Genomic DNA, 13993 nt, shown 5'->3' on the forward strand with positions numbered 1-13993 from the left:
ACTATCATGGAAAAAAGAGGTTCACAATGAGCAAATTGGACCCAACAGGACTGGTCATGTGATTTATTTGCATCCAGCCAAAGACAATGATATAAGAGTCTATATGCACTGTGATGGGGGTTCTTAAAATAACAGAAAATAAATAAATAAAATGACATATTTTATTAAATATTTGAAGTATTTTAAATACATAAAATACAATCTCTCAAAGTATTTTGTTATAAATTACATCTGATTTTTTTCCATCCAGCAAAATGCAAAATATTTAAAAGCCCATCTCTGGTCTCACTTCATACATATTGCTCGATGATATCATTTCATATTTATGGTTTCAAGGGCTTTGCTACATATATACAGCTGTATAATCTTCTCTTAATAGGAGTGCAGGGAGGACAGTGTGAGATTCTTCTCACTGCTCTTATGTAGGTTTGTGTTTGTATCCAAACGCTTGTCCTTGTCTGTGGGACTCAGCGAGCCTCAATCCAAACTGCTTTAGTTAACATCTGAAGATGGAGCAAAAATGAGTAAATCATTCAGAGCAGCGGCCCAGCTTTCACAGGCTGGATCAGAGTTGCAGGTTGTTTCATCAGAAGGGATGTGAACCAAATCACTAGCATAAGCCCCCCCTCGCCTGCTCTCCCCACCCCAACCTCCTCTCTCTCCCCACTGGGCAACTCCCCGTCCCAGACTTCCCTACCCATGTTATGTTTTCATGCCATACCAGGATATTAATGCCCTGGATCACATGGCCTACATAAAGAGCATGTTTTGTGTGTTCAAGACGAGGGGATACTCCAGAGAGTCACAGTATATCTGCATACTCAGGGATACTCCAGAGAATCACAGTATATCTGCATGCTCAGGGATACTCCAGAGAGTCACAGTGTGACTGCTGCTCAGGGTTACTCCGGAATTACAGTATATCTGCATGCTCTGGGAGAGTTGTGGTGTGTCTGAATGTGCAGGGATAATCCGAGAGTCATGTTTTATCTGCATGCTCAGGAATACTTCAGAGAGGGTGTCTACATTCAGATGGATACTCCAGAGATTCATAGTATGTTTGCATGTTCAGGGCTACTCAGGAGGTTCATACTGTGTCTGCATGTTCAGGGATACTCTGGAGAGTATGTCTACATTTGCAGGGATGCTACAAAGAGTCATTATGAGATTATAAAGTGTCACAGTGTGACTACATGCATAGTGATACTACGAAGAGTCCCAGTTGGACTGAATTCACAGGGACATTACAGAGAGTTTCAGTGTGACTATGCAGAGGAGTACTGCCAAACTGTGGATAGCTTCCGCCTACTAACATATGCCAAATTTCAGCTGATAAAAAGTTTTCTTAGCCGCAATTCCTCTCAGCCTCACTACCCTGCACAACAATAACTTGCTGAACCAAGGAAACAAAATGATCTGTCTGAGAACAGCTAGGATCTCCAGTGAGATTCATTACCACCTTTATGAGAATTTATTTTTCCGGCCTGGAAGCTTTGCCGCCATGAAAGTGCACTGTTTTGTTTTCACTGACCCAATCGACTTGGGTCAAGCCAATCTTTTTACAACAGACTGCAGGACAGGGCAAAAAAACTGCCTATTAATCGAAGATCTGCAGAACTAGTCCCACCAACATCCCTTTATATTCTTCTACATGCAGATGCTAAAATGGCTCAAATATCTGCAGCATTTGGTAGTCAAAACATCACCGGTATTCTTGGCAAGATCTCCGCGTCAGATCACCAGAGCAGAGATCCTATAGCAGAAGGAGTTCTCTTTATGTAAAGACCCCACCATTCGGCGTGGAAAACCCGGAAATTAGCCTCGTCACAAAGGTTTCAGCATGCAGGACTTCCAGGCGAACCAGAAACAAATTAATCACCGTGGCGACAGGGCGCAAAAAAGAGGAGGGCTGACAGCACCGCCTGACACTGAAATAGAAAGTGACTGCAGGGCTACAGCCACTATGGAGACGACGTGAGATACATTGTTGTGACGCTAACATTGTGGGGGGAGCCATCGCAGCCCTTTTGGGACTTCTCTAGCTCGCTGGTGGTCCATGCCGTGTCGGTAAACGGATATTAACACACATCCCCCCCAAAGACTCCTGGCACTGACTCCTGGATACAGAACCCTCTTTAATATGCGCGGCAGACACAGAGATTTGAGGTGGACCCAAACATACATGCACATATGGGCAGGCATAGGTCGCACATGCAACCACAAACCACACACACATGGAAGGAACCAGATATGCACAATCACATGTACAGGAAGTGTGTACACGCATGAATACCCATGTACACACGTGTAGACAAGCAGAGACTCATATAGGCATGACCAAGCGGAAATGCACTATGCATGTAGACAACCACATACACATGTGAAGCCCACATGCACATACGTAACACACATACACACACGGAGAGACATACGGACACTGTCCCTTTACTGTCCACGCCAGTAGCGCAGCTCAGAAAGGTGCGAAGAGCATAATAACTGCTTGTGGGGGGGGGAGGGCTTGATGAATGGGACCTGTCTCCTTCAGCTGAGCCATTTCTAAGCCTGCACACGCACGCACGCACAGACACACACACACACGCACGCCCCCCTCCCAGACTGAATCACTTACCCCATCCCTGGCGCCCCGCGGCCATGGCGACCGGAGCAGCAAGCGTCTGTGAGCCTGTCTGTCTTCTCTGTTCGTCGGGACTCGGCTGCCAGTAGGTACTCTGCGACCTGAGCCGATCTGCAGCTATCCCTGCATCGCCTCCCTCTCCTTCTCCCTCTGTCCCTCTTTCTCCCCCTCCCTCCCCCCCACCTCACAAAGCAATGGGAGATGGCTGCTTCAAAATAAAAGTCCTTCATGCAACATGGTGCAGGTGTACCTGCCCTGTCCTCTGTATTCCAGTCGTCCTTGTATGCATGCTTGTGTGCATGTGTCTGCAGACTTTGCTACCTTTGCAAGAAAATATGAGAATATAAGGTAGAAAATATGAAAAAAGAGTAAAAAACACTTTTTACAGCTTAATCTTTCCTTACAAAATATCTCAGTGTAATTTCAAATCAGTTTTAAATCCTCAATTTAATATGAATTAGTTTTGTGGGCTAGGAGTTAGAAATGATTAAATACAGAACAATGCATATCAAAGCTAGCAATGCGAGCACGTGTCTTTATGTGTCTGTTTCCTGTATCGTACCGCAAACAAGACCCTCTGTGCCTCTTTGCACATCTGAGTGTCCACCTCTCTGCATCCCTTACTGTGATATGTTGTCGCATCAAAGAAAAACATGCCAAAGTATTTCAGCTGCAACACGTGTAGGTCTGAAGCAAGAGGAAGCATGAAAAATTAAACTGAACGACGACAGAGAAACGCAAACAACACAATGGAGATAGGCAGCGATATAGTATGTGCCAAAGAAATAGATTAAAGCACACTGACAGAATCAAGGCTTCACTGGCAGACTCGTTCGGAGACGAACACCGTATTCGTCTGCTGCTCCACAACAAACAACCAGCAGTAACTGAACAATTCTTTTGCCGAAGCCATGCTACTACTCAACCACTACTCAACCACTACTCAACAACCTCCAGGCTTTATTTTGGTCTTCGCTCCGAGTGCTCATTATTATTTCATATTTTTTCTGAGCAAACAGCATTGTCAAATGATATTCTGTAGCTTACATTTTAACAAGTTTTACCCATTCAAATACCTAGTGCTTTTGGTGACTCAGTGATGATTTTATTATGTTTTTTTGGGGGGGGTGCTGCTGATGTAGATGTTATATAAGGATTCCCACCCTAGTGTTGGGTTTATTTTGGATTCTGAGGCCAGTGTTGGTGTTATTCAGTATCATTTAAGGTTCTGAGAGCAGTGATGATGTCATTGTAGATGCAGGGGCAGGTGTTGATGGATTAGTATTATTAATGCCAGAATTGCCTCTTTTTTTGATTTCAGAAGCCAGTGCTGGTAATATTTTAGTTTAAGTGGCCATTGTTGGTGTTATTCTGGATTAACTGGCCATTGTTTGTGTTATTCTGGATTAACTGGCCATTGTTGGTGTTTCTTTTTATTTAAGGGTTCAGTCTTGGTGTTATTTTGTTTTAAGGGGCTAGTTTTGAGTTATTTTAATTTAAGAGGCCAGTGTTTGTTATTCTGTGTTATTTTGGGTTCTGAGAATAGTGATGATGTCATTTTATTTGTGCTGGCCTGTGTTGAAGTTGTTTTGGATTATTAAGGCCAGAATTGCCTCTTCTTTTGATTTCTGAGACGATATTTTGGGTTTTCAGGCAGGGTTGCTGTGGTTTTGTATTGTTTTGGAGGTCAGTGCTGAGGTCTGAATTTTGAGGCTGGTATTGAGGTCATTTTGGTTTGTCAAGCCCAAGTCGGTGTTATTTTGGATCGCGAGGCCAAGCTGCTGCCAGCAGCGAGACAGAGCCCGGCTCTGTGCGGCTCCTCTGTGACAGGCAGAGACTGACACGCTGCCCCCCTGCCCCCACCAATGCAGCTGGCAAGGGTGGCAAGAGAGGCCTTTGTTACTGGAGAGGAACTAGAGCCAGGGGGGCTGGAAGGCCGAGGACCTGTACTGGAGACCCGGAGAAAGGCACGGGCTGTGGGATGGAATAGAAACCATGCAAAGAGATTCGCCCTCAGTGGTTTTCGGACACTGTAGCCCTGAAGGAGAGCAGGCGAGTCAACTGGGCCTCTGCTGTCCATAAGCTACACATGGCTGTTTATCAGAGTTACTCCCCATCTACAAGTCAGGAGAAAAATGCGTCATTTTAGCATGCATCTCACTGCTCTTCAAAATAATAATGCTAATCTGAGCGGTTTCTGTTGCAGCTCTGCATGCATAAGCATTTCCCATGATCTTTACGGCCTTCTGCTACGAAAGGGGCTTCCCTCTCCTGCCAGGGGCAGTGGGGGGCTGGCGTTGGGGGGAAGTGACGTCTTATTCCACTTGCGTTGCTCTCTTTTGCCGTCATGCTGCGATCACAGGTTTGTGAGAGTCGGCCGCAGGCGCTGGCAGAGCCGGGAGCTCAGAGCCAGTCCTGTGCATTGGTATGTAGGTCAAGTAGCTCCTGCTGCCCTTGGTTCGAGAGAACATTTTTTTTTTGTCGCTGAATGCGCACCGCTATTTCTCTGGTGATATTCAGTCTGGGTAGTTAATTCAGGGTAACACATTACCCCTTTTAACTTAATAACACGTGATCTTATTCCCTGTTACACACATTCATTTCGGGAAGCCACAGAAGCAGAGTTCTGTGCTCCAAAGTACAATGGCACAATGGTACAATGTGCCTTTTCTGGGATCCGACCCCAAGCCCTCCAGGTTGTTTCACACAATGTTGACCCGTAGAGCCCTTGCAGTGGACCCCGTGGCTGGTGATGAGAGCGATGCCACCAGGCTAATCTCCATAGAGATCGCCTGTCAAGCTCCATGCAAACGGCCTGAAGCCTAACCTGATGCAGGAATGCCAGTCACCCTCCCAAGACGCACATCCTAAACCCCCCAGTCAAAGAATCAGACAGACCAGACATCAGGCTATGCTCTCCCTTAAATCTTTAGCCATTCAAGCAACCATGGCGAGAATGGAAACAAACCAGACTTGGGTATAGATTTTACAACCCCCCCCCCTCTCTCCCCCCGCCACAACTGACAGAACCTCCGTGAAGCATCCTGTCATAGTCAATATTTAAGTCAGTATTCTTTAAGGTATCCCAAAAACACACAAAGGCATATAAACTGCATGATAAGAATATAAAAACATAAACATACTCCATCTTCACAAACAACTTAACACTTATCCACACACTGGCATATTTTGTTGATGAAATTCAGGTTAAGTGCTTCCTTCTGGGTACAACAGCAGATCCCGCGTCCGATTTCAACCCACAGCCGATGCGATGCAGCACCAGCGAGGTTCAGCGGCTGTCCGCTGGCGCCCTTAGCCGTCACCGTTTCCGACAGCGTAGCCGAACAAATGCCAGAGAGGATGGGAAGCTCACCGTGACTGAGGCTAAGGGCCATGAGGGTAGGGTTCAGCGTGTCATTGAACTTGTTGAGTGTCGCTTGTGATCTGAAAGCCGAACAGGACAAAAAAATTGAAGAAAGGGGTGAACGGGTTAAAAAGCACATAAATATTCTCTACAATTATCCAGTTACAAATCAAATCAGAGGGAATTCAGCATCTTCTCGGTGATGTATAAATATATATGTATTTTTACCTGGTTCATTGTTGTTCTGCTGGTCCGTATCTGTTGTTTGTATCCGCTGTTGCTTTGTTTCAAAAGCTCCTGCAAGAAGGCATGAAATCCTGCTGTGGCCAATTAAGCTGAGTCTTCCTCTGCTCCTGAAATAGGAATTGAACTGGAACCATCTGTTTCCCAGGACGCGGTGCTGCGTCAGGAAGAGGTAGGAACTGTGACACTGCCGGCGCGCAGCCCTGACGTCGGCGTCCCGCCGGACCGCAGCGCGCGAACACACACACACACACACACACACACACACACAGGCGCGCGCATGCACACGCACACGTTAGCAGCCCTGCCTGCTTTCCAGCCAGTCAGGGATCGTGGCTGTGGTCTCCACGGCAACGCAATGCCCTCTTTAACAACCAGTGGCCTACAGAATATATGTCAGGGGACACAGGAGGACGCATCAGGCTGCATTGCTGTCTGTCCTCCACAGGGTACCTTGTAACCTCAGAGTCTCCTCTTCTGCATCCACCTCACCCCCCCGCCCCCCCCCCCCCGTGGGGCTCTGGGCAGGAAGAACACCACCCCACTGATAGCAGCATGCTGACTGAGCAGGTTACTGTCTGTCTGTGGTCCAGCTGTCACCACACTATCAACAGTGCCACCTAGTGTTCTTCTTTTAAATACCATCCAAAAGGGAGCACATTCTCACACACACACAGATTACTGTAGGTATCTATGTCTTTGTGGGGACTCTCCATTCATTTCTAGGGGCATAACTCCAATCCTAACAATGACAACCTTAACCCCTTCTCAGCCCTAACCTTATCCATAAGCAACTAAACAAAATACAAGACTTCTGACATTTTTAGTTTTTGAAAGCATTCTCAGATTTTTATAAAATTGAGTTACCGCAAAAAAAATGTCCCCAAAAAGATCAAAATAACAGGTTTATACAGACCAAATACATCCCCACCAATTCAATATATACATGACCACACACACACACACACACACAATTGCAAATAAACACTCATACATACACCTTTACAAAACAAACAACCACACTTACATACATATTCAGACATACATATACAAAGACCTACACTGCTGCAAGATGCAATCGCATTTACTAATACACATAATCATATGTGCATGTACTGACACAGTAAAACACACCTACTCATATGCACATTACACCAACAACACACATACACACACAGATGGACACAATAATGATAAACCATGACACATGTATAATTACACAGTACTGTAAGAAGGCTGCTATCTGATAAATATTCCTCAAATACCACCAAATATCTCGCTGCGGTCTGTGTGTCTATGTGTGTGTGTATATATGCAAGAGGTATAAGGTTTCACACACAGTCAGTAGAGAAATGCATGAACTTCAAGCATAAATAGGTGCACATTGGTTAAAAATGCTGGCTAAGCAAACACACACAGACACAGTGATGGTACCCGTGAGGGCTGATCTGATATACTATACATCTCAAGCCTCTGACCATGCAGGGTGACATCATCAAACTGCTGAATGACCCTGAATCCTCTGTTGTCACCGGTTACCATGAGTGTCCATCGGCGCTGCCCGTGCACCCCCCCCCCCATAGCTGAGACATCTGCCTTTTCTGTTACAATTAAGGTGGCTACTATTACTCTGAAGAAATGAGTGAGCCCCTCCCTCCCAGGTTTTGCCATGATAATGTCTATTGCGTTTATCCAAAAGTATGGGGTAAGAGCCCATATTGGTTCATAATCTAAGATAGTTCCATGATGTATGGGACAGGTGGCACCGGTCTCCTTTTCTCCTAGAAACTACAGTCTGCAGTTCCTCTCCAAGTCTTATGCCCTAATATACAGACACTGGCTCCCAGACACAACAGAACAGAATTACTGCTTATAAGGCCTGGACTGTGAGCTGTATCACAGGCATTAATGGTCATTGACAGAATCCTCCGAGGTGCTGATGTTGACTGCGTGTGGCTTAGTAGGTGGCATGTTAGTGTGACATCTTGTGAAGGACAAAAAGTTGTACCTGTGCAGCTGTCATGCTATAAAAGTTCCCATAAAAAAATGAGAAAATATTTTGTATGTAATTGAAGTACCTGCTAGCAACTGATTACAGAGTGGTTTTTCTCCACATTCTGTGTTAGATGGGACGCACGGCTCAAAAGCAGTTCAAGCTTCAACCAATAGATGGAGCCCATTGTCCATGCTATGGAAGCATCGCTGAGCAACATGAAAGTCAATGTCAGCTTTGTTGTCACTGTGCACATGCACAGCTAAATGATATAACAGGCTCTCTTAGTGCACGCATTACACATAGTATTAAAATAGATGGTAGAATTGAATAAATGAAATAGCAGTAAAAATGTGCAACAATCAGTTTCCTAAGTTGCAAGGGTCATATTTAAGGGTTAAACGACATTAAACACACAACTGTGGAGGCGAAGAAATATCCAACATGCAGTTTAGCCTATGCTAAGATCATAAGTCAGTCGTTACTTCAAAATTGCCTGTTGTTAAGTCTAAAGGCCAGTTTTTAGTTGTAAATGTGGCTCAGTGCCTGTAATCAGAAGGTCACCGGTTCAAACCCGGCCTCAGCACGTCTGTGGGTCCTTCAGCAAGGCCCTTAACCCCCAGCTCCCTCGTGCCCCAACAGGTGGCAGCTCTTCACAACGAGCCAATTTCCCCATGGGGATCAATAAAGTGTCGGTTATTATTATTAGTAACCGCCGCGTAAGCAGGATTAGTGCACCGGTGTAGTAACGGCTGCGTAAACAGGATTAATGCACCGGTGTAGTAACCGGCCTGTAAACAGGATTAATGCACCGGTGTAGTAACCGGCGCGTAAGCAGGATTAATGCACCGGTGTAGTAAACGGCATGTAAGCAGGATTAATGCACCGGTGTAGTAACCGGCGCGTAAGCAGGATTAATGCACCGGTGTAGTAAACGGCATGTAAGCAGGATTAATGCACCGGTGTAGTAACTGGCGCGTAAGCAGGATTAATGCACCGGTGTAGTAACCGGCACGTAAGCAGGATTAATGCACCACAAGCCATGTAATATACATTTTTAAAGGCACTCTGTGGAGCCTGAGAAATGTAAGCCATTATTTTATTAATTTAGTTTCATGCACTGTATGCCACTGCATTATGGGTAAAACCTGAGTTATTTACCAGTTATTAGAACCGGACTTGTGTAGAGTCTTGCTGAAGGAGGTTGAATAGAACTGTAAGGTATGACTGGACTACAAGAAGTGCAGTGCTTCAGTAAATAATTTTGGTATTGAACCCCCAACCACAGATCCTGGTCTTCAGCTGAAGCACTGATATTTTCTAAGTCATGGTTTTTCATCCTTTCCAAACACAAGGCTCATGTTAGTGACCCAGGTGGGTGGGAGTTTGTGTGTGGGGGTCATTGTGGACCAAACCGTTTTTGCTTGCCACAGTTCCATGGGGGCTGCTCATGCTCCAGCGATTGAGGAACCTTCATTAAGGTTACTTTATTTTTAAAATTTACAGTTAGAACTGAAGTTTATAATCATGCATTGATTTACTTAGCAGTCATACCACCTGCAGTTCGGACTAGGAAATCCATCTGAAGTGAAGCAGATTTTAGTCTCCTTTAGATGCGAGACTAACTGGGACAGCTGGGTAGCTGCTGGAAGAGGTGTTGGTGTAGCCAACAGGGTAGTCCATCCTGTGGTCGGTATGGGTCCCAGTGCCGCAGTGCAGTGACAGGTTAGCCCATCCTGTGGTCGGTGTGGATCCCTGTACCCCAGTGCAGTGACAGGTTAGCCCATCCTGTGGTCGGTGTGGATCCCAGTGCCCCAGTGCAGTGACAGGTTAGCCCATCCTGTGGTCGGTGTGGGTCCCAGTGCCGCAATGCAGTGACAGGTTAGACCATCCTGTGGTCAATGTGGATCCCAGTGCCCCAGTGCAGTGACGGGGATATTGTGCTGCACAAGTGGTAAAACCGGGGTCCTGACTCTCTGAAGTCATAAAAGATCCCTGGACACCTTTTGAAAGAGTAGGGGTGGTACCCCGATGTCCTGGCTGAAATTGCCCACTGTGGCCCTTTCAAATCTAGCCTCCTAATCATCCCCTATATCTAACTGGTGAATTCTCTCCTGCCCCTTCACCACCTGTGTGGTGAGCGTACTGGTGGAGAACGGCTGCCGTCACATCATCCAGGTGGGGCACTGTCAGAGACTGACCTGGGAACGTTTTGAATGGTCAACCCACTTGTGTATCCCAAAGTAGTTACCCTATAAGGGTAGTTATACGAAGTTTGACTTATACAGGATTGTTTAAAAGGACTTGTGTTGAATGAATGACATGTTGGAATTCAACTCGTTTACTAAACAAAATTCAGAAAGTTTTGCATTGTTTATTATTAACCACAAGAGGGAGCAAGAAGACCATAATGTAAAAGTTTGCATAGGCTCTCCTGTGATTAAGCTCAGTGAAGCATAATAATGACCAAGAGCAGGTCCTTGTGGCCATAAATTTAGAAAAAACAATGCAGTTTTATCTGCTAAATTGCTCCAGCTAATAAGCATTATCAGCACATGCCACCATAACAAATGAGGAGGAGTATGTCAGAGGTGAATATGCCGACTACCCCAGATGCAGAAAAGCTGAAGTACGTTCTCGTCTTAGGATACAGAAAAGCTGAAGTACATTCTCGCCTTAAGATGCAGAAAAGCTGAAGTACGTTCTCGCCTTAGGATGCAGAAAAGATGAAGTATGTTCTCGCCTTAAAATGCAGAAAAGCTGAAGTACGTTCTCGCCTTAGGATACAGAAAAGCTGAAGTACGTTCTCGCCTTAGGATAAAGAGAAGCAGTGAGTAGGGCTGGTTCTCCATGGTAACCATTGTGAGCTGATTACAATGAAACAGCACTGAGAGAAATCAGTGGGAACCCAGCGCCCCACCACCAAAGGTAAATGAGATGCAATGACGTTTGTAAAAAGGCATTCTGGGTAGGGCCAGGCTGCCAGCTGAAACAGCAGAAACTATCCATCAATATGTTATTACAAAGAGGCAGTGCCAATAACCTTTATTATAAAGAGTTACCTTAAAAGGTAAGCCTGTTTTGGTTGAAGTATGGTATGTTGTTAATTCTCACGCGGCTTGAATTGTCATCCTCTTACCCAAATTTAGAAACAAGTCCAAATATACTCATACTTCTAAAATTACAGACCTAATGTCATTGAGAAACTAATGCTAATTCATGTATGAGCTCACAGATCGCATAGCGGGATTGAATTTTTTGCACATAAACAGTAATATTCAATGGGGAAAATGCTGTTTTGTTGTCATCTGAGGGTTTCAAAGGAATTTTGGCTGCAAGTATATAAAGGCTAATCAAGCTCTCTCAAATAGGACTTGGACCCACCCAAACATTTTGCTGAGGGTTCAGCATGTTAGTTAATCCAGTGGTGGATCTACTTGCTGTTGTTAATTCTCCTGGATTTTGCACCATGGAGGACTGAACACCAAAATAAAGACATTGAGAGCAAGGTTATCCTAACAAATATATTCTTTGTGCCCTCATCCATCTACTGTATACCTCTGGGCATCAGGATCTATGTGTAAAGTCATTAGTTTGTCAATGATATTTAAAACCCCGAAAGATGTCATACGAAGGAGGTGGAAAAGTTATAAAATAGTTTGTCGCAGTTTGAATGTTGGCACTGAAAACCTGAAAAGTGAAAACTCAGGTATATAGTAGCTCATTTCAACAAGTGAAACTTATACATGTGTGTGGAGCTGAATAAATGTTAAGGATAGTGTCAGTTTAGTGACCCGTGTCTTCCCTTTTGTACTGCATTTTAAGGCCAGTATGTGGTTTTATGGAATTTAGCCTTTACTAGTGCTGAATCGTCACACACAAACGGAGTCTGTAAACACTTTAATATATTAGACAAACCTATTTATGTGTGTCAAGGAAAAGCACATTTATTGTAAGTACATCCACGTTAAAACCCACTTACAAAAAGATTTTAAAAGTAGAAAATATAGCAATAAGCAAATAAATTTACAAAAGCACTCATTAATATAACATGCATGAAAATATTAAATCCTGGTAATCTCAATAAATGCTTTATATATGATTTTAAACTGCATATTATAAAACAACTATAAATGAAAATGAAACCTCTCATAATGAAACCTCTCATAAAATCACCACAGTATTTGCAGCAACCATACAATACAAATATGTATTTTTTGACTTGACTACTAACTCACCCCCTTATGGCTAATGATAACCTCATTGACTTTTAACTAATTAAATTAAAGAATTCAATAAGCTGATGGTGAAATTTAAGAAATACATGGAATGGCGGAGGTGCCCCTGAGGAGAGCTTTGGGACCTGAAGCGGTGTTCATCTAGCCATCCTACAAGGCATCAGTAACTTTATTTCTTTACAATCCCAAAAGCCTTGAAAACATTCACCTTGAGGTTCTCTACGAAACCCATCTGGAGATCAGACTCCTCTGCCTTTCTTCTAGCTTCCCTCAGCTCCTGCTCGTATTCCATCTTGATTACACCCAACCGTTTTTCAATCTCCATGTCCAGTGCTTCTCTCAGCTCTACTGCAAGTTTTTCTGCTCTCTCCAATCTCTTTTTCACTATTTTTTCTCGGTGGAGTCTTTTCTTCTCTAGGGCTGCTTCTTTGATCTCCTCCTCCTTCTCTCTGATCTTTGCCTCTGCCTCCTCGTACATCTCCTGGGTATAAAAGCTGTCTCCATTCAGGGCCATCATTTGGTCAATCATATCCAACAGTATTTTCACTTGCTCCCTGTTGGAAGGTTTCTTGTTGTTAAAGACACAGTATCTGCCCCCACACTTCTTGATCACCCCCCTCAGGTCTGGGTGAGCATGCCTGACAAAGTCACGAATGGTCAGCCTTTGTAGGTCATCTCCACGAGTGAACAGGATGATCATAAAATTGTTTGCTTCTTCGCCAAAGATCTTCTGCAGAGCTTCAACACACACCTTCTCCTCCTTTGTGAATCTGTTCAGTTGCATCACCAACAGGAAAGCATGTGGCCCTGGGCAGGAGACCTGGATACATTTCACTATCTCTTTCTGGATTTCGTTGTTGGGCTGCTCAGTGTCAAACAGGCCTGGGGTATCGATAACAGAAATGGGTCTGTCACATACTATGGCATCTTCCTTTTGACACTGACTGGTGACTGAAGCACTTCTGAGTGCAGATTCAAACTGTTTCCTGCCCAGGATGGTGTTGCCAACTGCGCTTTTCCCCACACCTGTTTTACCCAGCAGGACAATCCTCATTTGGGGGCAGTCAAAGTGGTGCTGAGGTCCTTCTTCTCCAGAAGTTTCACCTCCAGCTGTGAGTAAGAATACTTAGATGTTAAGGTTTGTTGATACTTAAAAGCACAGTGAAATTCAGAGCCATGTAAACATCTAAGGACACCAAACTTTAGCCATCAGTGTGCGACGCGAATACTCAGTACAAAGTAATAGACTGTGCTCAGTTTTATTGAGTAATTCCAAAAACTTATACTGAATATCATCTTTACAAACATTATGTCACACTTTCTGAAAATAATCCAATAAAAATAAGAAAATCTACCATTAGAAAGTCTAATTATATGGTCTACACTGTGAATGGATAAAATTAATCCAGAACAGTCAAGGCACATTGAAGACAATATGCCAACCCACCTTTGTTTATCGTCAGAGCCATTTTCCCCTGAAGACAGCTCATAGTCTGCTGCTGGAGAGGTCTGCCAGGCCT

At 44.3% G+C, this 13993-nt stretch overlaps 2 protein-coding genes across 5 annotated transcripts in view; both read right to left on the reverse strand.

Moving 5' to 3' along the window:
* LOC111844196 (CLIP-associating protein 2-like) overlaps positions 1 to 6480 on the reverse strand; it is a 50571-nt gene extending 44091 nt beyond the window's left edge. For 2 of the 4 annotated variants that reach the window (XM_072716872.1, XM_072716858.1), the window contains exon 1: positions 2630 to 2777. In XM_072716872.1, coding sequence (XP_072572973.1) covers positions 2630 to 2654 — 25 coding nt within the window. In that variant the 5' untranslated portion in view covers positions 2655 to 2777. Of the gene's footprint in view, positions 1 to 2629; positions 2778 to 6008; positions 6080 to 6227 lie in introns of those variants that run through there. The other 2 variants (XM_072716859.1, XM_072716873.1) reach the window with 2 other exon arrangements.
* Positions 6481 to 12297: 5817 nt separating this feature from the next.
* LOC111843894 (GTPase IMAP family member 7-like) lies at positions 12298 to 13993 on the reverse strand. The gene is made up of 2 exons (XM_023811856.2): positions 13921 to 13993; positions 12298 to 13583 (listed from the first exon to the last, which is right to left on the reverse strand). The coding sequence occupies exons 1-2, from the start codon at positions 13961 to 13963 to the stop codon at positions 12643 to 12645; spliced, it is 984 nt and encodes a 327-aa protein (XP_023667624.1). The 5' UTR covers positions 13964 to 13993; the 3' UTR covers positions 12298 to 12642.

The sequence above is a fragment of the Paramormyrops kingsleyae genome, chromosome 9 (genome assembly GCF_048594095.1).
Source record: "Paramormyrops kingsleyae isolate MSU_618 chromosome 9, PKINGS_0.4, whole genome shotgun sequence".
NCBI lineage: Eukaryota > Metazoa > Chordata > Actinopteri > Osteoglossiformes > Mormyridae > Paramormyrops > Paramormyrops kingsleyae.

What these genes read in the sequence shown, in the direction of transcription:
- LOC111843894 (XM_023811856.2), bottom strand. Translation starts at nt 13,963, where the DNA reads ATGAGCTGTCTTCAGGGGAAAATGGCTCTGACGATAAACAAAG. An exon ending in GGCTCTGACGATAAACAAAG is followed by an intron (nt 13,584 to 13,920) that starts GTGGGTTGGCAT and finishes TCTTACTCACAG; the next exon opens with CTGGAGGTGAAACTTCTGGA.